This window comes from Agelaius phoeniceus, chromosome 3 (assembly GCF_051311805.1).
Source record: "Agelaius phoeniceus isolate bAgePho1 chromosome 3, bAgePho1.hap1, whole genome shotgun sequence".
Taxonomy (NCBI): domain Eukaryota; kingdom Metazoa; phylum Chordata; class Aves; order Passeriformes; family Icteridae; genus Agelaius; species Agelaius phoeniceus.
Genome location: NC_135267.1, coordinates 30,781,075 through 30,807,705, shown reverse-complemented (window position 1 = coordinate 30,807,705; position 26,631 = coordinate 30,781,075). Strand labels below are relative to the sequence as shown.

General features: G+C 37.2%; 1 protein-coding gene across 27 annotated transcripts in view; it reads left to right on the top strand.

Annotated features, from left to right (window-relative positions):
• Positions 1 to 26,631, top strand: part of DLGAP2 (DLG associated protein 2) — a 458,493-nt gene that overhangs the window by 338,340 nt on the left and 93,522 nt on the right. For 14 of the 27 annotated variants that reach the window (XM_077174994.1, XM_077174991.1, XM_077175010.1 and 11 more), the window contains one exon: positions 18,744 to 18,809. The exons of 9 other annotated variants lie outside the window; for them this stretch is intronic. In XM_077174994.1, the coding sequence (XP_077031109.1) occupies positions 18,744 to 18,809 (66 nt within the window). The remainder of the gene's footprint in view (positions 1 to 18,743; positions 18,810 to 26,631) is intronic. 4 more of the 27 variants (XM_077174995.1, XM_077174992.1, XM_077174988.1 and 1 more) reach the window with 1 other exon arrangement.

The following is a 26,631-nucleotide window of genomic DNA, read 5'->3' as shown; positions in this document are numbered from 1 at the left end:
TTCCATTTTGTGTATGAAATGAAATATTTATCACAAGAAATTTAGGGAAAAGGATTTGAAAGGTCAAATTTTCCATTATGGTCTAGCAGCAGAAAGGACAGCACAGACCTTCAGAGAAAAGCTAAGGTAAAAATATCACTTTATTCTTGATCTTGACATACAGACACTTCATTTAATTCAGCAAACTGCATCCTGTTGCTGCTTAACCCTTGAGATTGCTTATCCCCTTGACATTCACCTATAAGAGCAATGCTTCACATTTTCTATGCATTGTTTTTCCTTTCACTAATTATTCCACACTTCAGATGTGCTCCTTCTGCATGCTTAAAAGCAATTCCGTGAAATTAAAATCTTTAAAAAGGGAATTGTGTAGCTTTTCCACTCTCTGACTATTTGTAAACAGGCGATTTCCTTTTAAAAAAATGTGTGAATCTCCCCCTCATTTTTGCCTGATAAAAGTTAATTTTTTTCTGCAAATTTTTGGTGTCCAATCTACAGCCCATGGGCTGGGGAAAAAAAAAAAAACTAAAGAACATCTTTTGCAGCTTTCTGATTTCTCAGCCATGCACAACTTGAGTCTTAACATTTTCTATGTGTTTCAGACTCAAGCTTTGTTGTGTTTGACTCCTGTCCATCCTTTCCATGCATTTTGGTCATTGTCATCAACTCGTATTTGTTTTTAGGAATGAAGGAACTACCCATCATGAACGAAGGCATTTTTATGATAAGTTTTTTTTATTATTATTTTTTTTTCCTGTAAGACTTTGTACTTTGACTTACTCATGTTACTGTTAACCATAGAGAGCTAACATGCCAAATCTGACATCTGGTCATATTTGCACAGCATGGAGATGCTATGTACTGCAAACATACCACATTTAGAGAAGCAAAAAAAGGAGAAGGTCAAAAGATGGTCAGCAAAGCAAAAGACAAGTTCCAGGTTTTTTTAGTAAAGTGCAGTCTGTATGAATCATGAAAAATTATCAATAAAAATGCCAGACTAGTAAGGAAAAGAGAAAAAAGGGAAAGAAATAAAAAAGTCTTGTAAACTGAGCATATTTCATCTAATTTAGATTTTAAATTGATGTACAGTGACAAAAAGTTGGATATAAGCATTTTGTTATAGCAGAAACAGGCTCCAAAAAGTACTGATTCAGATTTAGGGATATTCTAAAAGCTACTCTGGAATCTAAGAATGCAACCAGAGAAAAGAACTATTATTTGTCTGCTGAGTCCTTTCTAATGCAGACTATTTTCTTCATAATATATTTTTCCATGGATTTTTTACTTGGAAAACAACTTAAGCAAATTTTTACCTTTTGAAAAGTTGTCTTCCGGGCTTTATTTTGTTTTGTTTTTCTCACAAGGTTGACTTTGCCTAGACAAAGCAAGACATTTGGCATTTGAAGACAGAAGTTTCAGGACTCCAGCCATGTAGTAAACTAAATTGTATTTTCATTGCTAATAATTAAAAGCAAAAAAGCAAAAAGTGAGTGTTAGCACTTTGGAACCCACACAGACCCACCAAAATTCACATTAATTCAAGAATCTGTTGGCAACTGAAAAATGACAGGTTCATTTTGACCAAAAGTGGGGTTTTATATACAAGGTGCAATAGTGATGCTGAAAGATACCTGAAATTTAAAAATAATGGAGAAAAAAAAATATTTAGAGTGAAGAGTGATTATTTAGAGTGATTATTTAGAGTGAAGAGGTAAAACTACATTGATTTCTCATGCAAACACTGAGTTACCAGCCATCAGATTCTGTGGATTAGCAACCCAGGAATTAGCTAGACTTGTATTACTTCCTTTTAAAAAACATACTTATTTGTATTCAGCATCATTCTCAAATTTCTTTTTCTACTTCTACAGCTTTCTGTTTCCTTTCAGTCAAAATCTGGTTTGTTTGGTTGGTTTTTTCCCTCAGGAGGTGCTTTTCCTTCCTTTTCCTTTCTTTCCAACAGAATACTTTTTTTTTTTGAGATATAAAAGCTGTAACTGCATCTAGGAATAAAGTTCACTTCATGAAGGATATTGTAATTATTTTAAATTCTAGTTCAGTATAAAACCTTCTAAATTTTAATTCTTCAGCTAAAGGTACGCTGCCATATTGGGCACTGCCCATGACAAGACTGTCTCAGAGCTAAAAGTGCTGCTCAGCCAGGTCTCTGGGCTGCAGCCATGCTCCTAGAGAACTGAGGGTGTGTTCCAAGGGAGAATGAATTTATTTCCATTGCTGAGCTATGGTGAAGCTTTGTTGTGATCAAAATATCTTCATAAAATGCCTTGACTCCAGGGAACAGGAGCCAGAAAATGCTGGATATTTTCTGAGCAGCATTTATGTTGACAAGATTTCTTTTGGTTTTCCCACAAAGGCTTTTCTTTTTGGAAGTGCTTGATTGGTATGAACTCTTTCTTTCTCATCTGTTCATGAACTGTCATTTCCCTCCTATCTTCTATTTTTTAAAGACTTTTCAAACAAATGTTGGCCTTCACCCACTTCAAAAAATCAGAAGTATTAACATTTTTCTCACCTGTGGTATGCATAAGCAGCTGATGTAATAAACACAGTGAATTTTAGGGGATATTGCTACATCTTGTTATAGGAGATTCCAAATGATGAAATAAATAGCTGTAAGATTAATGGAAAGAAAAATCGCAGCATTGATAATGAATGATAAAACCTTGAACGTGTTTAGATAAATAATCTCTGATATAAAAAAATGCACTTGAAATGCCAGAGAATGTTAATTACTTGCAATTTAATAAGAAAATTAATTAAGGAACAGCACAAGTACAAAGTAAGAATGCCTGTTGCTTTTCTCAGCAGATAATTGACAGCTTTGAAATACTAATAAAAGCCAAGTTTGAGACATACAAGGCTATTATAGAGCCTATTATTTCATGTAGAGGTGAGTTTTGGGCACACAATGAAAAAAAAATCAACTTCATAAGGAAAGTACCAAGTAGAATCTGGAGCCATAAAAAAAAGAAAAATTAGATTAAAAAAATTATTCAAGAAGGAAATTAGAGAGATAGTACATGAAGTGAAATCCCAGCAATAAAAGAAGGCTGGACATATAGTTAGGATCCTGAAAGATTTCTAGAATTATCTTCTGTCTCTACTTTTTGACTTCACAACCATGGAAAAAGGAGAAGATTGAATGAAATATATAATTTATCAATATGATTTACAAACAATAGAAGAAATATATTGTTGGCTAAAATGTTTGGACTAGTAGTAGGAAAGACAGAAAAAATGTTGTTAATTGTGAGAAAGGTTGTTAAGATCAGGGAGTCAAATATAACCTACAGTGTGATGTCTTAAACATTTCGGATAGGAAGGACATTCTAGTAATCCCTTATAAACTCCTGCTTAGTATGCTGTGTAAAGATTTTTCCAGTTTGCAAGTGGCAAGCAGGCAGTAGGTTTCTACCACTATACCTATAAAATGTATGGCTGGTTATCTGATGAATCATGATATAAGGAAGTTTTATTTTTCAGCTTGATGTTGTTCTTTCTATAGATGTATCATATTCCTCCTAATTATGTTCAAATGGATAGAAAAAAGGCAAGAAGAGTGGAAACAACCAAAGGAAGCATCAGTGTCTACTTTTAAAACTTTCACCGAGTTTAGAACACATGACATAATTGAAACAGAAGAATAAAAAAAACTACAGAATTTTTATAAAGTATAGACTGGAACATTGAAATTACTTTTACTCATATCTTCATATGTTCTGTATAGTCTTAGATGCATCTCCAGGGGAAATCTTATTTCTGTAAATGGGAATAGATATATATGCCAATTAATGATGATTTTTAAATTCAATATATACAGACAGTGCAGTCCTAAGTTGCCATTCCATTTGTGTATCCATTTTTTTTACTATTATTACTATTATTTATTTACTGTAGTGGTAGATTAGAGAGTCTGTTTTCAGAAGTCTTATTTGTATATTGTCACAATATTTATTTGCCAGTTAAATGAATCATGGCCTAAGCAAGAGACATCTGTATCTTCCTACCTAGGGCACACAAAGATTTGTTTCTTTGTTGCTTTTATTATGTTGCATTTTTCATCCCTGAAGCCATTAGTTCTTAAAAAAAATAAAAGATCAGGATGAAAAATTCTATGGGTGCAGAGTTTCCAGGTGTCCTAACATTGAGGGCTTTGCTGTCCCAGATTGTGGCCATTTTTCATGAACTGTTTTCAGTAAAAAAGTATTAGAAAGTATTAGAAATGCTAATACTATCATGTTACTAGGAATAACCATAATAATCAAGTATTAATTACTTATTTCATTACTTATATGTTAAATCTAGCATTGTAGCATTAGGAAACCATGAGCTGAGCAATGCAGCAATGAGATTTTGTAAATTTAGGAGAATAATATTTATAATCTCTAATTACAAGATGAACAAATAAGAGGAGAAATTCTATGACACAGATTGAGCGCTGATTTATAGATATCATGCTAGTTCTCTGGAAGTTTTTTTAATGGAGGGGTTTACAACATTAGATTGGAATTGAGAAGAAGAAAGCTGTTGCCAGTGGAGAAAATAAACTAAAGAGAACAGCTAGGGATATTTTAGAGTCCCCTGGGTCCACCCAGTGCTGGATCCATGTGTCCAGAACACGAGTAGTATAACTTAATGAATTGTGAAGGAAACCCTGTCATGCTGCTCTGGACAACATTATCCATGGACATATTTATCCTGCCATCAAGTGTGATTTCCCTTAATTAGCCCAGCAGATGGGCTGATGTGTTTGGCTCCAGCACTGATGGCAACAAGGCTGCCGTTGCTCAGGCTTCAGGGAAGTTTTTACCAGGAGCCAGTGTCTGCTCTTGGTGGTGAAGGCCTCACTTGCTATTGCTTAGCAACGGGTGATTTCTAGCCAGATTAAAGTTTCATGTGCTGTAATGATTCTTAATAAGGCATATGATCTTGAGCAAGTGTGTTTATGGGTGTGAGAACAGAGGGCTGAAGATGAATAAGCACGCATCAGCACGTAGGAGATGGAAAACTACTGGAGTGAGCACAGGATAGCACAGGAGGCCCTGCTCTCACTGCCTCAATGATGTAGTAAAATTCAGGGTGGAGGAGAGAGTATTTGAGCATAACATTATGGGATTTTGTATCAGTGAAAGCATTTCAACAAAATATGTCACGTTCTATATCTTTCAAAGGCAGTAAGTTTTAGTCACTGATAATTCCCCTTCTGTTCATAAATCCAAAAATTTTAAAAGAAGTTCTGTGGGGGAAAAAAACCCCTTTTTCCTTCCTTTTATGGAATCACCTGCAAAATACAATAATTAATGTTGGAAAAGGCTTCTAAGATCATCAAGTCCAACTGTTCACTAAGTCAACCATTTGGGTGGTGCAAATGTTAGGAATTTCAAATGAATGGTGGAGGATATTCAAACAGGTACTGGTCTGTTTTGGAGAATTGAACAGAAAACAGTTTTTCACTATCACAGGACTTGTCAGGATTATGAGTTTTCAGGACTGCAGCAAAACTGGGTCATGGGCTGGCCTCAGCCAACAGCCAAATGCCCACACTACTGCTTCCTCATTCCCTCTGCCATGGGATGGGGAGAAAATAGAAGGAAGGTGAAAAGACTCATGGACAAATATAATTACAGTTAATAAAGAAATTAAGATCTGTACATGGAACCAAACCAAGGATTCATTCACTACTTCCCATAAGCAGGTGTGTGGGCATTCCTTAGAAACAAGGGGTCAGCAACCACAGCAGTGACTTGAAAGACAAATCCATAACACAGATTGTGATTATTGCCATGGGCTGACAGGAAGAAAGCAAGCTTCATCCCAAACAGACCCAGCAGAAAATGAAACTTTTATGTTTGCTTTTTCCTTCCTTTTTTTTTTTTTTTAATGAGTGTCTGAAGAGGTGTATGACCACTAGTGGAGTGGCAATATGAGAAACTCAAACACTCAAACATGTTTTTCTGCTTTTTCTATTCTACTTGACATTACTTGGTTTTTGGCATGGTGACTCATTCTCCCTCTGTCTTAACAAACATTTAACCATTTAAATTATTTTAAATAAGTCCAATAAAAAAACCCTAGAAAATATCGTCAGAAACACCAAGACACTTTGTGTCCTTGTTCAAAGTGAGGGACTTGTTTTCTAACAAATCTGACCCAGATAAAGTAACAGCTGACAGCTGCTTCTATGCTGAATCAATGTCAAAATTAGCAAGTTCTTCCAAGATTTCCTTCTCTCGTTGACTGGAAGAGGAAATCTTCATCGAAATTGATACATTCTTGCAAAGAAATTTAGGCCTCAATGAGGTAATATTTTCTAAGAATGGGAAAAAGTGAAAAAAGAAAGAAAAACAAAAACAAAACCCCCAACAACACTCTCACCCAAAAATGTACTTATCCATCAAGGAGTAAGTCAAGAAAACTTCCTCAGGAAATCCTAAAGGAAGGGATGCATAAATAAATTAGGCATGCTCAGAGGTTATGTTTAAATTAGGAGACTGCACAGAGCACAGCCATCAGTGCTGCCATAGGTGATTGTCTGCACAGATGTGATGGGAGATGATTCTACATATAAGAACTGAGGGTGCAACAGTGAAATTTAACCCATTAGATGCTTTCAGTGCTGGAATTGATGGCTAGAAAGTAATTGTTATATGTTTCTTGTCAGTATGGCATCTTTTTGCTTATTTATTTTTAATTGCCACTTTCATACACTCATATTCTTTCTGCCACCTGTAAATACATGGTGTGCTTTCAGTGCCTTTGCCATATTCCTTTGGACTGACTCCAAATAAAGTTAAACCAATGGAAGGTCTTGTATGAAGAGACTGCATAATTTGACTCAAATTATCTTTTTGCTCAGAGGCCGAAGAATGAATACAAAAAGTAATATTACTTTCAAAATAAAGTCATTAGTAATCATTAAAGCAGCAGCCAAAAGCAGACAGTATTACAGCTGCATTAAAAAAATGGAAGTGGAAGTCAAACATTACTACTAATCACTGCCATTGTCCTGAAAGAGCAGAAATTAAGCACTGATTTAAACTCATTTTAAATCTCATTACTGAGAGACCAAATTACTAAAATTGTGGAGGCCTTACTCATGGATTCCCATAGAACAAAACCATCTTTGCATTCTTTAAATTTGCAAGTGTCCCTAAGAGCTACCAGAATGACAGCATAGGAGCTACATCCAGTTGCATGGGTGAATAATGGGTACATGGAAGCCAGATTCCTCGTACTGATCATAAACAGTTTCAGTTTCAGGAAGGTTGTGCTTTACAAAGAAAAGGGTTTTGCCAACTACCTCACCACAGAGAGCTTTCTCACTAATGCATTTGTTTCTTGCTGATGTGACTTGACTCTGATGGGCTAAGAAACTGGCAGGTTATTTTATTCCTCTTGCCCTTTAATTCTGAAACAACAGAGGTGAAAGTTTTGTCATGATGGCATGCCTCTCTTGTGGGAATTCACAGAATTCACTAATTTGTTTTCAGCCAAGGAGTTTGTCACTACCAGCCTGGGCTTGATTTGAGCATTGCATCAGAAACTAAAGTCTCAATATTTCATTTTAGGCTTCTGGTCTTTCTGGTGCCCCTATTTATGGCCTTGAATAAACAAAGATATGGAGAAGCAAAATGAGCCTAACAGTAATCATTTGGTTTCCATTTGTAATGTGAGCTTGAGGACCCTGATATAAGCCTTTCTCCTCCTTCCCTTGAAAATGCAGCCATGGCTGAAATACTGCATGACTATATGTAACATCCCTGCAAATGTTCATGGGTGCCCCAAACAGCTGTTGGAGTAAGATTGTGTTAAAAATGGATTGCAATTAGATGATACTGTGTTCAAGGTACTGAAACTGCCCAAATATAACTGTAAAGGGAATGATTTGCTAGTTTCCAATATATTTGTGCCTGTGATGGACAGATCAAAGTGAGGGCCCTGCCACACTAGAGTTTTGCAGTAGTTTATTAAGTCCCCATATGTCTGCTGACCCTTGGTAACTGAACTTCTTTACACTGTACAGATATGATCTAATTCCAGGTACTTTTACCTTACAGGCTATGGTTTCACTGATTTCACTTACCTTACAGGCAGATGGATGGGTACTTCAGCAGGGCTGATATTCTTAAATACATTAAACCAACCAAATCTGATCAAGTATCTAAGCTGATATTAAACCTTTTGTTGTTGTTATTAAATTTTTCAGTTGTGTGAGTTCTTCCAAAGAGCAAGTTGGATGTATTCCTGACCATGTATCATTGCCAGGGCAGGAAGAGGCCAGGTGAACATCTGTGCAAAGCACCTTTAGTGCCTTGCAGATACGGGGGTAGAAAGAGTCCATGTACATAATGTCAGTGACCTTGGCTCTGCGTGGGTATTTGCCCACACACACAGACCTCAAAGACAAATCCTTGTAGTGAACAAGGTCTGGAAACTATTTTACTTTGTGGTTCAAGCAGGATTAGCAGCACTTAAGTGTGAAAGAAATGTAGGTTGTACCTCTGCCAGCGTAGCAGCTACAAACACCACTGCAGCAGGTGAGGTGACCTGAACAAATAGCACCTCTACTGAGAGCAAATATTTGTGTTCAGTTTCTCAGTTCCTTTTTAAGTAATCATGACAGTCTGGCTTGATGTCACTTTGCTTTAGGCCCTCATTTGAGGACTGGAGGTGATGAGCCTGGCAGCCTAGCACTTTCCTTAGTCCCTGGAGAAATGGGCTGGACAGAGATCAGCCTAGAGCTGCCCACTCCTCCTCACCAAGGGGAGGAAGACAAAGGTGCCTAGGCTCCCCAGCTGCTTCCATGAAAAGCCTGTCCTTGGGAAATTAAATGAAAAATTTATCTCTTTTGATGAGATCAGTACAGTGAACTTTAAGACTAGGAATTGGCCAAGCACCTGTATACCTTTTGCAACATCCTAACTATTGATTCTGCCCATCCTGCAATGGACAGCTGATCATTTTGCTCTCCATTTTCACTGGCCACGCAGAGAATTGATTCTCCTTCAACTTCATTTCTGTTTGTGTCATAGGGAAAATCCAAATAACCCAGCAGCTGCACAGGTTGTAATTGAATGTCACAACCAACAAACAGAAAGGTTCACCTCAGGCACATTGTAATTGGTTTTAAAATGTAATGAGTCAGTGTGTCTGTGTATCCTAAACAACCGCAGAAATATCTGCTATATATTACACCATTTCTAGAGCAACTAGAGAGGACCCAAGGAGGGTTACACTCACTGTGCAAAGTGTTAAACAAATGCATTAGTGAGAAAGCTCTCTGTGGTGAGGTAGTAGGCAAAACCCTTTTCTTTGTAAAGCACAACCTTCCTGAAACTGAAACTGTTTATGAGTCAGTTCCGAACAAATTCATTCTTAAAATGAAAATGCAGGGGGAAAAAAGAGATTTTCAATTGTTGAAGCACCCAGTTTTGACATTTTTAGAAGTTTCATTTTTCTGCCTTGAAGGTGTGCTACCTGACATCTCTTTTTACTTGTGAAGAAGGATAAAACTGTACAAAATTATTTTGAAAATATAGACCTTTCTTTCATTTTAGATTATCACTTAACAATTCTATTAATTTTAAGTTATTTCTAAGCTGTGATTTTATAATTTGTAGCAGAAAATTGCTATGGGAACGAGGAAAATTTCTCTGGTTTTTCTAAATATTTGCAGTGCTCCATTAAAGACCTGGTGGTGTAAATAACTCAGTACAGCACATAGTTGGGATTATACATGCATCATGCACAAAATCTTCAGGTGACTTTCAACCTGTCCCATATTATTTGGACCTCAGGAGTATTAGGACTGCGGATGGAAGAAGAAGACAATTAAAAAAAAAGAAAGAAAGACTAATGGGAGAGAATTAAAAGGAAAAAAAGAAGAAAAAATAAAGCAAGGGATACAGGACAAAGGAAACATGAGGGAGGTGAAAGGAGAGAGCAAGCCTCACATTGCAATTGCATAGGGATGGTGGGGAAGGAACTAATAACTAGTTGCTGGAAAATGCATTAAATCTGAGCCACTGAGCATAACTTCAGCAGCATCCACAGGATGATGAAAACACAGGGCAGAGAAATGAGGCATCCTGATTCATCAGTCTTTGCCTGCTACAGCTGCACCAGACCCATGATTCTTTCTAGGAAGAAAACTTGTCCTGGTTATTGCTATTTTTGAGAGAGAAAAAGGGCTCATTTATAGGTACTGCATTTCATATCTGCTTAAATTGCCAAAAGGAAGCTGCATATTATATAATATGTAACCATATTTGCTAAATAAAAAACCCCACTAGCTGTCAATCTTACTATCCCAGCATTTAAGTGTTCACAGAAATCCTCACCAAAATTCTCTTGTGTAGGAATGAATATATTTGAGCCCTCCCTCTGCTCTCTTTCAACCTTGCACATAGAGAAAAACACATGCACATCCTGTCTCCAGTTATAGAGAGCTTCATCATCTAATGTCAAAAGCCTCATTGAGGGATTTCACAGCTGCAGATACTAATAGCTAATTTCAGTTTCCAGTAGAACTGCTGACTTTGCCCTCTCATCCCATTGGGGTCAAAGGTTTTCAATACTAAATGTCTCCTACCATGGTAGATCAGTGGACCAAATGCAGTTGTTCTTTAATGTTAAAATATCTTATTTATTGAACATTTGAAAGACAGGGACATTACTCAGACCTTTTGCCCCACCATAAGATGAATCTGTAAAATCAGAATGCCGTGACCTACTAGTAATAGTTGCTGTATATCTGATGGTGGTTTTTACCAAAGAGTAAAGCAAAATATAGTGTGAGAATATCTAATTTTAACCTGACAATGGAAAGGTTACAAAACCCATATTCTGTCAAACGTAATTTACTATTAGAGATTTCAGACATTTTTAAGGAAAGTCTTAAAGAAATGCCTTTTCTAAAAGTGATTTTGAAATATATTGAAAAGGCTAATTTCATCTACAATTTATTTTTTTCTAAATGACTTTTCATTTCTGTGCATATGCAGAAAAAAAAAAAAAGATTGCTAAATAACTACACTCATCCAGTAAGACAAATATCCTGTTTCCTCTTCACAAACCAGTGCAATTCAGGGACAATTTTTATGTATTTTTAGGAGAGGTGTAAATTAAGTTTTCTGATTTGTATATTCCTCTCTCACTACTGGACTGTCCTACACTTTGCTCTGGCATTCTTCCTCACTTTCGACTCTCTTAAGAATGTTTTAATATAATTTTTGCAGTGATTTTAATAGACTTGGTGACCATTTTACTTCTCTGACAGGATAGTTAAGCCTTCACAGCTGTGCAAAATCCTTCTGTGTTCCTGACATGCATTTTCTACTTTTCCTCTCTGCCAAGGTCCAAGATAGACTTCTTGGACCTCCTTAATTGTCCACTGGGAGGTAGCTGGGAGTCCTTCCAAGAGCTGGCACAGTGGGTGGAAGATGAAAGTGTACCAAAGGCAATTGTTGCAGTTTACCTGAGTAAAGAAACGTAATGGATTCTGAAGAGTTATAGGGACAACTAAAGATTTTTCTAGGGTATCCAGAAAATCTGGGTTCACAGGATGTGGGTTATAACTTACAATAATGAGATACTATATTTTTTTAATATTCCCACTTTTTATTATAGAATATTTGGGATTCCTCTCACAGATCCTGAAAAACAATAACGGGTAAATGGCTTTTTCAGGGCTTGACATAGTCATTCAGCCATGAAAAATCCAGGAAGAAAGAACTTTTAGGAATTTCATAGACTGTTTGCAGCATATCACACAGAGCCAAGTTTGAACACAATGTCTTATCACTGAGTTACTCTTTTTTCGCTTGCAGTCACTTGTTAATTTTGATATAAAAAGATTGAGTTATTTAACTGAATTATTCATTTAAGTGTTAGAATGACTGAAAAGTCACTCTACTTTAAGACTTCGCAGCAACATCCAACACATTTTTGCATTTATTGCTTTAAGTGAGGAAGGGAAGAGGAACTTGCAGATCTCTAGGGTAAAAGGGGTAAGGCAGCTCAGAAAAGCTTCCAACGAGCAAAATGACCCTGAATGGCTCAGGAGAGGCTGCTGTAGGGAACCAAAGCCTTTCAGGGTGATCACCACAATATTGCTAGGGCAACCTGTGTTTTGTGGATGATTTTCAGCTGCCAAAAGCTGGGAGGTAGGAGTGCAAGAGCAAGATGATCCCTGACAACTTCTGTGGTCCCCTGCAGTATATTTCATTTTATCCTTTTTCCATGAGAGGATCTGGGGGACAGAGCCAGTTTCCTCTCCCTGATTTATTAGGCTGTGTGCCTCCAAAAACTGATGCCTGATTTCATAGTCCTGCTGTCTGGAACCATACTATATAAAAGTGGAAGGGCTGGATGAGAGCAAGAGAACAAGAAAGAGAACAGAAATTCCTCAGTCCTGATTTTCAGGGGATGTGAATGGTGGTTTGTTTTTGCTCAGTAAACTGAACTAAGTAAAAGGCTGGAATTCTTCAATATTTATTAGTGTAATATATAAGAGAAGTATGTTTTTGTTTGAAAAGCCAAACAAATTGTCTCTCTTGGGCACAGCTTAATATGACTAATTAATTCTCTGAGTTATGAAAAGGGCAGATGAAAATATTAAAAAATAAAATAGAAGAAGAAAAAGCAGAGAACCACACACAGTAAAAAAAAAAAAAAAAAACATACTGTAAAGCCATTTGAATTTCTGGCTGCTGCATCTGAAAATGTATTGCAGAGAAACAAAAATGTACAGAGGAGAATGAAAAGGACAGTGAAAGTTTTAGAAGAGCTTTGCCATAATAAAATACTAAACAGATCGATTTTTTGGTTTGGAGAAGGGAGGACTAAGGGAGGGGTATGCTCTACACAATTATAAATTATATAGACATAGTGAGTAGGGCTCAATGATCCACTATTTTTCACAACCAAAGATCTAGAGGCACCTAATTTAATTATCAGGCATCCTGATAAACAAACAAAAAGGAAATTCTTTTTCAAATAAAGCATAATTAGATTGTGAGGTGCATTGGCACAGGATGCAGTAGAGGCTATCAGTATAAATGGGCCCAGAGAAGATTAGATAAACCCATAGAGGATAGACCCATTGGTGGCTATTAAAAATGATGGTCTAGATTAAACTTCTGCCTCAGGAAGTCCTTTAAGTGCTGGTTGCAGGAAGTTGGAAAGGTATTTTAGGCAATCTATGTATTTGCCCTGTTTCTAGCAATATCCTTTTGGGCCAGTACTTGAGCCAGCATACTTCAATTAAAAGATCTTTGCTGAATTCATCAGGAACATTTCTTTGTGTGTGTGTGTGTGTGTGTGTGTGTGTATGTGTGTGAAAAATAACAAGAAAAAAGGAGGCTGTGATGAGAAAAGCAAAAGCAACTTAATTAAACAATGACTTCCTCTTACTGTTTAATACTTTTCACGCAGCCCTCTTGCAAAGGAAAACCTCAGTAACCCTAAATCTGCTACTATCAGCTTTAATTTTCATTTCAATCAGAGTTTTCCCAGCCCTGCTGTCCTTCTGTGTATTTGTTGCTTATCAGCATGCTATGAGAACAATGCATGAGAATATTGTATTTGACAATACTGCCACCTGGGCTGCATCTGTAGTAAACTAGACAGTGCCAGGACAATGCCCAACAAATAGGAATTTGATTACTTGTAATGCTGCTCAGACAGGTCCCTGTCTTAATTTTACACTTGGCCAACTAATTTTCTCTGTCCCAAATAATTCCCAGGCTTTACTAGGGAATTAGCATGGACAAAGGATCATTCCCCATCACAGTTTGGATGGATCCAACCTGTTCTTGAACATATGGCCAGAGCATGCCAGCTGGCCTCATGGCCAGAGGAGGAGCCTTCACCATGCCTAGTTTGCTTTATAGATGTGATAAAGATTGGATGTAACCTCTGGAGGATTGGGTGAGGAAAGGAATAGGTTTTCTAGAAGTTTTTTTGGCCTCTTGGGGAAGGTCCAAATCAATCCAATTAGCTGTCAGGAGGGATGAGGAGTCCATAACATCTCCCAGGCATGCAGACATTTGGTTGTTTCCCTGAGATTAGGACCAGTTCTCAGTTCCCTGTTCTCATGAGATACACTGGGGACTCTGGGGATGTCTTAGGCCAGGGTGAAAGGCCACTTGCAAGAAATGCTTTGATTTCATAGCAGGACTTGAGGTACAGGAGATTTCTCTTCTAGATCTTAAGGTTTCCCTTGTCTGGGGGAGGTGATTTTGTTTTCTCAGATTATGGAGTGATGTGGTGAGTGTGCCATATTCATCCTCTAATGACACATTCTGTCATTATGTGATTGAATGAAATTCCAGCTGCAGTTTAATTCAGGCACTTTGAGTTTTCTCTCATTTGTTGCCAGGCTTATAATACCAGGGACTATGTAGAAACTAAAAAACAACAGCTGCCATAGGCAGCTTGCAGGCTGAAAGGAAAGCACATAGTGAAAAAAAATTGATGTGAGGTCCAGAACAGGCCAATAATAAATAAATCAAAATGCTATGAACTAAGTTCAGTATCAATCAGTTCTAGCTCAGTCTTCCTCTTATATTGTGATGGAGAAGGCAGTTAATTGATTAAGTCTTGCTGAGGTGAACCTTTTAAAGTAAGTGAGCAACAGGTCTGCTGACACTGGGGCCTGTTTTATGGATGGATAGGTTATAAAAGAAGTACAATTAGGAGATGGAAACAGCTTGCCTGGTTATTAAGGGTAGAATGAATGCATGAAAAATGAGATCCAACAAAGAGGCAAGACTTTGCAGGTGAAGAAAGAGAATTTAAACTGATAGATCAGGTTCAGAGAGTAGACAGAGGTTAAAGCTGAGATGACAAAATTTGAAGAGTGGGCAAAGTGATTATTCATCCCTGTCACAGCACACACCCTTGACCAGATTTGGCCCATGCCAAGCAGTGCTTCCCTAGAGAATGTCTCCTTAGCAGGGTATGGAGCAGCACAGCCAGGCCACACTCCTGGCAGACATCCAGCCTGCACTGGGGACAAAAGCTGTGCCACACCAGCCTGACCTTGGCCACTGCTCTGTGTCATTTCCCACTGTGCATGCAGTAGCTTCAGGGTTGAATGAGCTGCCTGGATGTGTCAAGCTGGTTCCAACTCAGCAATATCTCCTGACGTTTCCAAGCTTAAGTCTGGAGAACTTCAGCTGTGACAAGTTCCTATCACAGTTTTGAGTGTCATCTGTGCAGTGTTGAACTGGAATGAATGACAGATACATCACATATTTAAAAAGGAAAATGAGATACTACATGTAAGTGATAGTTTTTGCTCTCCTACTTATGCAGATCACAGCATCATCTTACTATACATTGAGCTTTCAAAGAAGCAAATTTCTCTGCATTTTTAGAGCCTTTAATTTTTTGTCAATGTTTTTGAGCCCTGTTGAGTGGAGGCTTTTCCTGCTATGTTTTAGTTTCAAGTTCAGAGCAAGAGTCTTGTTTTCTGTTTAGACCTGTTTGTGATGCAGTAGTTTGTATACTGATGTGTCCCTTGTGTGTGAACTGTGTTCCATACATAGTTAAAACACTTATATTGTAAATCATCCGATTTTCGTGATCTCTTTGTGTGCAATTCATTGCCCATTGAAGCATTCCATGCTAAGAACACAACTTTCTTCTCTGTCCACTGGTGTAGAATGTTCCACCAGTAGGTAGCAAAGGGCAAGCTGAGGGCCTGTTTATCTATGAGATAGAGAAGGTGAATGACATGAGATGAATGCACTCATTTCTGACACTTGCATTTCAGCATGAACCAGAATGCTGTGATAACCTGCCAGACTCCTTTACTGTGAGAAATAAAGTGCCCATGAATGCTGTGTGTTCATAAATGAAGGCCATGCTTTTAATTTTTATGGTCAATAATAAAAATGGGCAATTTCTAGGAAAAATTTATACTGAAGAAACAAAGGCCATGTATGTCTGTTGCTGAATGAATAATATGAGTTTGGAGTACAGTTTAATCTCATACAAAGATTATCTGTGTAATACTGCAAGAGCCACCAAGACTCTAGATTAATTTATGCTTCATAAGTGCAAGAACACAAAAAATTGAATCCTTTCAATGGCTGAAATGACAAAAGCCTTTTGAAAAGACAATGGAAATAATGAAATAGTGATGTGAATATGTATAGTGATAAAATATAAATAAATAAGAAGTCCTCATAATTAAGAAGTAAACTAATCACTAAGACCTACTCATACCCCTCATACAGATTAATAAACCTAAGGGAATGACAAAGAAATTCTAAGTTCCTTTGAAATATCTGCAATTGACCCTATTTATAGCAGAATGTAACTTTTCTGCAGGAAGGACATTTTATCTCTTTGTGCTCTGTGTAGGTTTTTCTGGACAACAGGCTCACTGACATTAACAAATGTAGTACAGCTACAAGAAAGAAATTCATTTTAATCCTAATTCTAATGGGAAATTGAGACAGAAAAAGATTAAGTGGATTGTCCAAATTTGCACAGAAATGCTTACAGCAAAGTCAGAATCTGACTTACGGATCTCATTGCATGATCTTTCCCTTTAATTTTGGGAAATATTTCTTTCTTTTTTTTTTTTTTCTTTTTCCTCAAACACTTCACATCCACAAAGGTTTAGTCTTAATTAGCCACTCCTAGCATCTTAGTCTAGTTTTGGGCAGATTTGTTTTATGATGCTGTTTTCTTGCAAGGGAAAATAATGTTATGCATTCATTCTGTATGTGTTTTTGAATGATATGATAGACCTTTGGAATCAATATATTTTTCAAAAATATTAAACTATCTTCTTTATTATAAAGTTAGCAGTAAGATCTCCTACTTACTTGCAAGAATGTAAAGGATCCTTCAGAATATTTTTGTTACAACTTTCATTACTTATAACTGCTTTCTGTGCAGCCACATTAGAGGATAAGCATATGAGTTATACAATATAGGCAGATCATGTGAGCAAAGTCTCCATGGAAACTGCCTAATTTGTGCTTTTATTTAATTAGAGTTGTCCATTACCTCTCCAAATGAAGTTTAATTTAAATTCATATGCCAGTCATTTTTTAAATTGTGTATGACTTTTCATCCATCACTTACTGAGATCTCTTGTAGGCTGTATTTTAGCAGACTGAGTTTATTTAGCAATTGAGTTTATAAACAGGATGTTTATTTGACAGCTCAGCTTATCCAACATTCTTAACATCCTTGGAACTAATTTTCTATGCAGTATCTGTGCTATACAACTCATTGTTATCAATTAGACATTCTTAACCTCAGAAATTGTCAAAACCTCGGAACAATTGCTTGAGAGATCCACATGAGTATATTCACTCATTTTGCTTGCTGTGAGATAATTGGGAAAAAATTTGAGTACAAATAAAAAGTGTAATTAAAAAAAATATGCAAAATGCATGTGTTTGTTAAATGGAGCATTGAAGCAGGCAAAACTGTGTGTCTACTGTAAGCCACACCAGAAAACCAGCTGGTCTCATTGAGGTACTCTGAAGAAAAGTCTGAGCTGGTTTGACCTTACAGAACTGTCTGCCTGAGGGTATGATAGCATGAACTGATGTGAGTTATTGGGAAGTTATCAGTTCTTGGCTGTGCACCACAAGAACATGGTCTGCAATGCCTGATTTTATCTTTCTTTCAAGAGCTGCTGGTTGAATGTATAGTGAGAGGATATGAAGTACTCCATTATTTCCCAGTTCTTCTGGGGTGTCTTGTAACAAACACAGATGATAAGAGGACAGTGGAAGGCTGTGTATACTCAATAATTCCCACCCACCTGAGACACCAGCAAATATGGAGGATAGGGAAAAACATAAAAAGAATTAAAAATGTAGTATTGGGTAAATACATGAAACATATTACTGACATGTTTTGTATCATAATGTACGAGTTCTGAAGCAAATGCTGCATCTCATGGAATCATTATTGACCCAGTTTTCCGTTTGCAGCTCCATTACAGAAATATCTAGACTAGGTGCCTGGTCCAAAATTGGTTTACGTGCCAGCATGACAAGAGGGCGATGCAGAGGCAATAAACTGCAGCTCTGAAAGGGACATAAGCCAGGGTAGCTCAGAGCTGCACTCTGGTGCCACTTAGGTGGTTTGTGCATTCATACAGCATATACATATCATCCAAGTTCAAATATTCTTTTATAATTACAAAAGTTATCTCTGGAAAAAAAGTAAATGTAAGTGATAGGAAAAAAGTCATCACAACATTATCGTGGTTCACAATGGCAGAATTGAAAGTTTGTGTATAAAAGGTAATAAAAGTTGCCTAAGAATCATGTGTGGTAAGTGCTAGAGGTGCAACTAGAGGACCAACAATAAGGATTCTTCTGGAATAATTTCATGAAGGCTAAAAGTCAATACAATTTAACATAACTAAGAAAAATTGGGAAGAGCAATGTAAAAAATGTTACCAAAAATGCATTTATTAATATTATGTGATATTAGTGACTTGAAAATGTCTAGAAAAATTAAAATAATAATAATTGATAATATTACTAATAGATGAAAACTTGAAAAACTGGCAAAGGGATAAATACTGCAGATAATAGCAACACAGCAGTTTAACATTAACAGAGGTCCTGAACGGTAATAGGTGTCACTGAGGGGATTTGAAAACTAGTGGAGAGTTATGTCTGGATGTAGCCAAATATCAGAGTTATTAAATAGCTACTTTGTTTCTGTCTTTTCAGAAGAAGAGGGTGGCGATCTGCTCAAGTCGAGCTTCAGTTTTCCAGGGACGCCAGAGGAGGAGCTAGGTACAGAATCCATCTCCCAGACACCGGGTACCGCCTGCGCACCCGGCTGGGCGCAGCCGCGGGCTGGGCACAGGGGCTGCTCTGGGCTGCAGCCTCACCCTGACACAGAGCCACCACTGTCAGTGACAGTGGCCAAAAACTCTCACTCAAATCCTTCTGGGCATTTCTCACCTGCTGTATAAGGTTAGAGAATGCAAAGGAAAATCGTCAGATTTGAGTAACACTCAGGCAACTGAGAATCCAAAAGAAGGTATTCAAGGAAATTGCCAACCTTCCTTCTTTTGTCTTTTTGTCTTAATCTTTAGAGAATATACTAAATGCAGATGGAGTTTTCAATGTTACCTTTTCAATTTGAAAAAATAACAGAAGCAAGAAGAAATCAGAAACTCTTAAAGCCAATGAGTGAAGTCTTGAAACTTCTGTCTAACAAAGCTAGTACTAAAATGTCCCACTGGCTTTGGTTTTATACATTTAGATTGTGAAAAATTGAGTTTCTGTTCCTGGAATTTCATACCCAGATTGTCACTGGTTTATGTGAAATCTGTCAAAATTTTGACTTATATGCAATTACTTCATGTGGTTATTTTTAGAAAAGCAATATGGGAAGTGGTTTTTATATGTTTGCTACTTAAAGCTGCCTTTATTCAACATGAGCTTACTTACATTTCAGAAGTCAGCATAAAGTAATTTTTCTTTTTGTGCATATGCTCATGTTAATATATTGCAACAGTTTATTTTTTGTTATTAGAATATTGTTGTAGTTGACAAGAATATTATAAACTCTTGCCCTGACTGTATTATTACCCACTGCTAGGAAGATAAATTATAGTTTCTGTGTTAAGGAAAACTACCCAAGCAGTTAGAACAAGGAGCATGAATTCAGACAGGTTGTGTCTTTATGTTTAGCCAATCTCTTAGAAGAGGATTCGAGTAGTGTTGCCACTCAGTTGCACTCAAATCAGTGAGTGTCATAAATGCTCAACATAAAAATTTCTGTACTGGACTTGTTTATTCACTTAACATTCCAAAACAAGTGAAAAAAAGCTACAGGATACACTGCAAAGATTAGACAGAAGAAAGTGTTATGGAAGAGACTGAAGAAGCCTCAGTCAGTTTCTGCCTTAATCAAAGTGGCGTAAAAGGGAAGATATCATTTAACATGAGACTTCCTAGGAATCTCACAAGTGGATCCTATGGAGGAGTCAGGAAATGAACAAGTCTCTCAGCCTTCTTGGACATCTGGAGTTTCTTCACCCTGCTGTCCCATTTCACAGCACACAAGAAGGAGTTCAGACGGCCTGGGTTAGAATCCATCTCATCTGAGAGTTGGAAAGTATTTCAGATGTAGATGTCTAAACTGTAGATCTCAGGAGTTCTTTTAGAGTCAATGGAGAGTGATAGAATTTTCTAGGACATAGCAGGTTTGGCCTACTTTAGAAACTTAATGAAGAGTGAGATAAGTAATGCTTTAGAGGAATGTCACAATTGTTCTCCTTCCCATTTGTTTGAGAAAATACTGCAGAATTTCTGGAGCCAGAGCAAATGATGTACAAGTCAATAATATTAAATGTCAGGTGTCTATAGGAGCAAGGACCATCATACAAAATAGATAGTCAAAGATTAACACAAAGATATATTCTAACTGACCAGTCATCCAGAATTCTGACTAGGAAGAAGATGGGGGATTAGTCAGGAATGAGAAACAGGAAAGCAAAACAGCAATAAGAACAACAAATAACAACTGGACTACAAAGAAATTAGGCTGCTTTCCAACATTTCAACTATTTATGGCCAAGTGACTAAAAAAAATATGCCAAAAGCAAGGAAAAATCTGTCCTTGCTCCTAAATTTTGTCCTTTCTACAGTCCTCTGAAAGTAAGTACCAAAGATTGCTAGATAATACATGGAAAGAAATGGGTGGCTTTAATCTTTTTGGAAGAAAATCCTGTCTTCCTGACAGGACCAAGTCACCAAACTGGAAGTGGTCAAAGTAAGTGGACTGTATAGCATCAGTAATGTAAAAACATGATAAAGTAAAAACATAATGTAAAACATATCCCCTTCTCCCCTAGAGAGAATCACTGAAATTGGTAAGACTTTTAGAAAATTTATTAGTTAGTTAGTTAGTTATATTCTGTGTAGACAAGCTCTGCAGTTACAGCTATGCTAATGTGCTCCCCCTCTACAGATGGATAGGACATGTCTGTCTTTCTGTCCTTGCCCCAGTGTTGTGTTCTGTCACTAGCAGATTTGTGTTCAAATCAATGAATCTTATATATAAAATAAGTGAAAAAACTGCAAACATCTTTCTCAATCTTCACTTTTTCTTGCTGTTGCACAAGCATAAAGTTAATTATTCATTGGAGAGAAATCTGATTCTGGGTGGATACTCTAATCCTTGGACTATGGAAATGGGCTCACTTCTCTTCTGTGTATACATAAGGCAATGACTATGTCATAATTTTGTATGAACAGCCTCAATCTGACAGACTGCTAGAGACCTTCATCCCTGAAGAAAACTCAGACAGGAAGTCAAATAAACTGCCCTAGGTCAAGACAGAGTCAGGATGATGTTCTTTGAGGCAGCTCCACCTGCAGGGCCATTCATTATTCTAGACTCTCATTGTCCTGAGGAGCTTCAAGTTGTGATCTCTCTGGTGCTGAAAGATCTCTGGCTCCAGGTCCTTGTTTGTGAAACGGGTTTAGAATTTCCGAGTGAGGTTTGTGGCATTGGTGGGGTTTAATTAATGTTTGTGCAGTATCTCATGAGAATAAAAATGCTGAATAGTAATTAAATAATATTTTTAATAAAATTATCCACTGCCTTAATTGGAAAAAAATATCAAGGGATAGGACTGATCTCAACTTTTTCCCCCTATTGATTCTATAAAAGACCTCTTTGGTAAAACAGGCAGAAGAGCAATGTATTCCTTCAAAAAAAGCTTACCCAAGCATTATCAGCCAGTTTTTGAGAACATTACACCAGGGCTTTACCATTAACATTTATTTGTTACCAGAGTTCAGGGTGAAAAGTATTATTATTACAAGATTCACACTCACACCAAAACTTCCTATTCTTTTCACTAAGAATATCTCAAATAAGAAACCTGTTAAGCAAAAAAGAAAATAAAGGTAGCAGGACATGATGATGGGAGCAAGAGATCTGACTTGTGAGCTCAAGCAGCTCACTGTAAGTCTCACAGAAACTGGAGTTCTTTCATTCTAGGCTTTCTTCTAGCTGGTATTTACATCATCTAAACCATGTTACTGTATTAAAAAAAAAAAACAAAAAAACATTTAATGAAACTACTCTTTTCTATGCTATCTGAAAATTTCAGTCTTGTTTACTTTAGGCATGTAAAGGGTAAGGCAATATTTTGCTCTAGGTGTCCAAAGCAAATAGTGCAATCTTAACAAGAGACATAGAAAAATGCCATGTTTGAAAGACATTCAAATAGTTACAGAAATGTGAACACTTAAACATATATTTTAATAGGTAGTACATGTACAGAATAAATAGGGAAAAAGGATTTTTGAAAAATTATTTTAACTCCTTTTTACAGGTAAGGAAAATATTTACACAAGTTTTGTAGTTAGGCTGTTTTATAGTTAGCAAAATCTAATGTCAAGCAAAGAAGGAGAACTTGCACTAAAAGCTTTTTACTGTAGTAAATTGCTGTTTTCTCTTCAGGAATGGGTATTGAGTTCATGTTAAGGAAAAGGTCAAAACCTGTAAAACAGGTTGCAGTTACTAATAATGTTCTTAACATGCCCCAGTTGCAAAGTAAACTGTAAGGGAGTTTAAGGGCAGGCTATGAAAATGTATTTTCATTTCACAGTTGATGCTTTTGATTAATTGGAAAGGTTCCAGTGTCAGACAGTAACTCATGGTTATTCAATCACTGCTGATTGCATGATCATGCCTTTATGACCTTATGTGTTGGAAGGAAGAAAGGACATGGCTGTTCTTGAAATGAAAACATTAATGAAGTCCTGACTTTTCAGTCTGTCTGTCCTTCTACTGTGCACTCAGTGCAGTCAGTGTCTGAACACTTCACAAGGGTTTTAGCTTCATGTGCCAGGAACTACAGGAAGTTTTCCCAAGGACAGAGGGGGGGTTGTCAGAGCCCTTGACTCTCCTCTGTGTCACATCCATGCCTTGGTGCACCTTCCCCAGAGCATCCAGGGATATTTAAATATCTGTAGACTGACTGGAGCTGGTGGGACTTCAGCCAGCCACATGGCTTGGGCACACAGACTAACCACTACAGTGACACTCATCCCAGTAATCAGCAGGCACAGGAACACTCTGGTATTAATTCCTAGATGAGCCACAGACTGAATGCTTCCCTGGATTGTGACACTAACACTCAGAGGCAGTTTTATCCTAGTTCCATGGGGAATTGAAGCAGGGAGTGTACAAGAGACGTGCACAAAGGATCACTGCAACCCAGTGAGGTTAAGATCAGCCTCTCCACGGCAACTGACACCCCTGCCCATGGCACTGTCCTCAAACATGCAAATAATTCAAGGCTGACAGAAAACTTGACTGCAGGTTTCCCAGGTTAATCCTCTAACCACAGGGCTATCTTTCTGTCATATAATAAAAAATATGTAGCCAGGTGGTTTGGTATGACAATATAAAAGTCTTTCAGATTTACAAGAGATTTTAAATAAGACATGCCCCGATACAGTTCAGTGTCACTCTCTAATCTCCTTATTGTGACTAGATTAACAGATTCTGAAAAAAAAACCACCTTTCTTATTTGTCTTATTCCACCATATCTTGAAATAATGCCACTTGATATTCTTAATTTTTCTCTATCCAAAACTGTAGTGTAGAAGGTTATTGATGCAATAATCAAGACTGTAGAAAACATTAATAAAATAATAGGAAATGTTTTTCATAAAATTTTTTTTTATTTAAATTCCTTTTAGTTATGCTTGAGAACTTAGTCTTTATATTACTTTCAGTCATAGAACAAAATCATATCATATGGCCTGATCATATAAAAACATATTAACTGCCTAGTATTTTAATTGCCAGATTGTTGGCAAAAAATGCTTACTAAAAATCTGCAAATCAGAAGCTATTTCTAAAAATTAAATACCTCATAATATCAAATAACTTCAAAAATCCCATTAGGCCCAAGATCAATTCACAAACAGGCGAAGACATTTATAAGGATGCAACAATAATCACATAGGATATTTGTAATGAATTATTCATCCATTTCTACTACATAATGCAAAGGGAGTTATGCATTGATAAACATATATTTCTGTCCTAAATGATTTCACACATGGGATGTTAGCAAAGAAGGGACATTTTTCTCTCCCTTATGGCCTGCTGACCTCTGTAACCCCTGGGTGCGTACCTGACATGCAACATTTACCTTCCCACAAAGAGTGTGACAGCTGCAGAGATGAGATGATGATGATGATGATGATGATGATTATGATGATGATGATGATTGAGATGAGATGAGATGAGATGAGATGAGATGAGATGAGATGAGATGAGAGACCAACCGCTTAGCCTCACCTTCCTTCCTCAATGAATATCTTCCCTGGATTCTCCCTTTTCAAAAGCATAAACTGTGAAACCTTTTAAATGTATTTCTATAATGAGCAGTTTAAATGATGTCCTCTCAATTTCCTCAGGAAAAAAGTTACCATACTCTGCCTCCACATTCATCATTGCCTGCTTAGGTTCTGTTGGGAGTGGGACAATTTTGGCACAACCAGGGTGGTGGAGATGCTTCCAGTGTGGAGGCAAATGACTACAGCTCTCTGTCAGAGTGCTGGGCACATAAGCAACTGTCTTTCCAAAGGAGTTTGCCCTGGAAAAAGCAATGCAGCAACATAAACACCAGCAAAGATAGCTAATGCACTCCCAGCTTTCACTGCTGAGTTCAGTTGCCACCTTTCATTGTGCAGCTTCACTTGTTTTTCCATCTATTTATAATGTCATTTCTCTTCATAAGAGAACAAACAGCAGCATATTGAGATGCCTTGTCTCAAACTCACCCCAAGTGGGGGTACTTAAACCACTACCTTGTCCCAGGAGCAGGAGGCACTGTTTGGTCCATCACTGCCACATGAAAAATGTGGGTGCTAGTGATTGTGGGCACAGGCAATTAATGTTTGCAGTGTTTGTAACAGATCCAAAGCAGAGCTCAGCCAGAGACAGCACCCTGATTTGAAAAATTCCCAATCTGGAGGTTATGTAAAGAGGAAGATTGTCTGCCTGTTACTATGGCAACAGGTTTAAAAGGGATCTTGTCACCAGGCTGCTATTTCTTCCTGTACCCCATAGGAAAATCAGGATGAGTCCTCCTCCATCTCAGTGGGTTGAACTGAACAGAAAAGTTCACCATACAATGGCAAAGCAGCAAGAGGCAGCACCAAGGGTGTACACCTGAGCAGAAAATGATGAACTCTGAAAAGTAAAATAATTCTTTTGGGTCAGACCATGGCTAAAACTAAAATTTTTGGTGAGTCAAAAACCTCTAAAGAACTGTTTCTGAAGCAAACAGAAAATCAAATCATTTTCTTCAGTTCTGATAATTTAAAATCTGAATTATTGTTCAGAAAAAAGAAATATAAAGGTAATTTTGAAATAGAATAGTATTTTAAATCAAGCAATCATTGTTCCATGGCAATAATCAATGCTTTTGGCGATTAACTATTACATTGCTTCTTTCCCAGAAGAGCACTCTGTAAAAGAGGTGAAATCTTTAAAACATATCCATGTTTTAAATAATAATAAAAGGCAGTTTAGAGGGAATATACAATAAATACTTTTGCTTGGATACATGAGCATTAGTTCTTGAAGTCCCCTTAGTATTGGATGAAGTGGAAAACTTCCTCCATGATATATTATCATAAAAAGTGGACAAATTCAGAAGAATTCCTGAGAAAAGAAGAAACACTGAGAAAAAAATAATCAGGGAATGAGATCATAAATACCAGCATTATTTTTCTGTTTGATTTTTTATTTAAGAATCAATGATAATGGAGATTTGGTGGTTCCATCCAGCTGAATAGTTGGTCCAAGTGTTTGTATCCTTGGGATTAAATTTTGGCAATTATGCTATCACAGGCAATATTTCAAAAAACCAGTTTCACCCTTCCACGCCATCATCTTTCTGACAGGGAACCCTTGCAGGTTTCTAACACATTTATTCCAGTCCAGCACAAATTGTGCATTCTGCAAAATGCAGCCTTGATTAGAGATGATCTACCTCAAGTAACACAGGTGTCATAGGTAAAATGACCAAGAACTTTCTCAGCAAATGTTTACAACTAATCCTGGCCCCATGAAGTTAATGGGAGATTTGCTACTGCTATCAACATGACAAGGATTTCCCTTGTACTTCCAGAGCTGTGCATAGATTTCTGTGTATGTCTTTGCGTTGTACCCTGCAATTACTTGGGCTACCTTTAATTGCTGAGAAAATAGTGGCAGTTTTATGACCACGAGGGAAATGGATTGTCTCATGACTTAATAACTGCAAGCAGCAAAATTTTATCCTTTAGGATAGGAAATCCATAAAGACAAGCACAATAAGGAACAAAGGAAGTTTAATGGTGTTGGGGTAGCATTTCTGCTCTGTATTTGGAAGCATTAAAACCAATTGTTCAGTGATATTCACATAGTGAAGCCCTGGTTGACTCTGTAGAGCTGGATTTTTACAGAAAATAAGCTGACGTGTCAGTTATTTTAGGTCAGTCTAGTTCTGCTACATTATATTTTTTCCAGAACTTCGCTGATCATACAGATTCTGTGAAAAAATATTAGTCATAAATCATTTTGTGG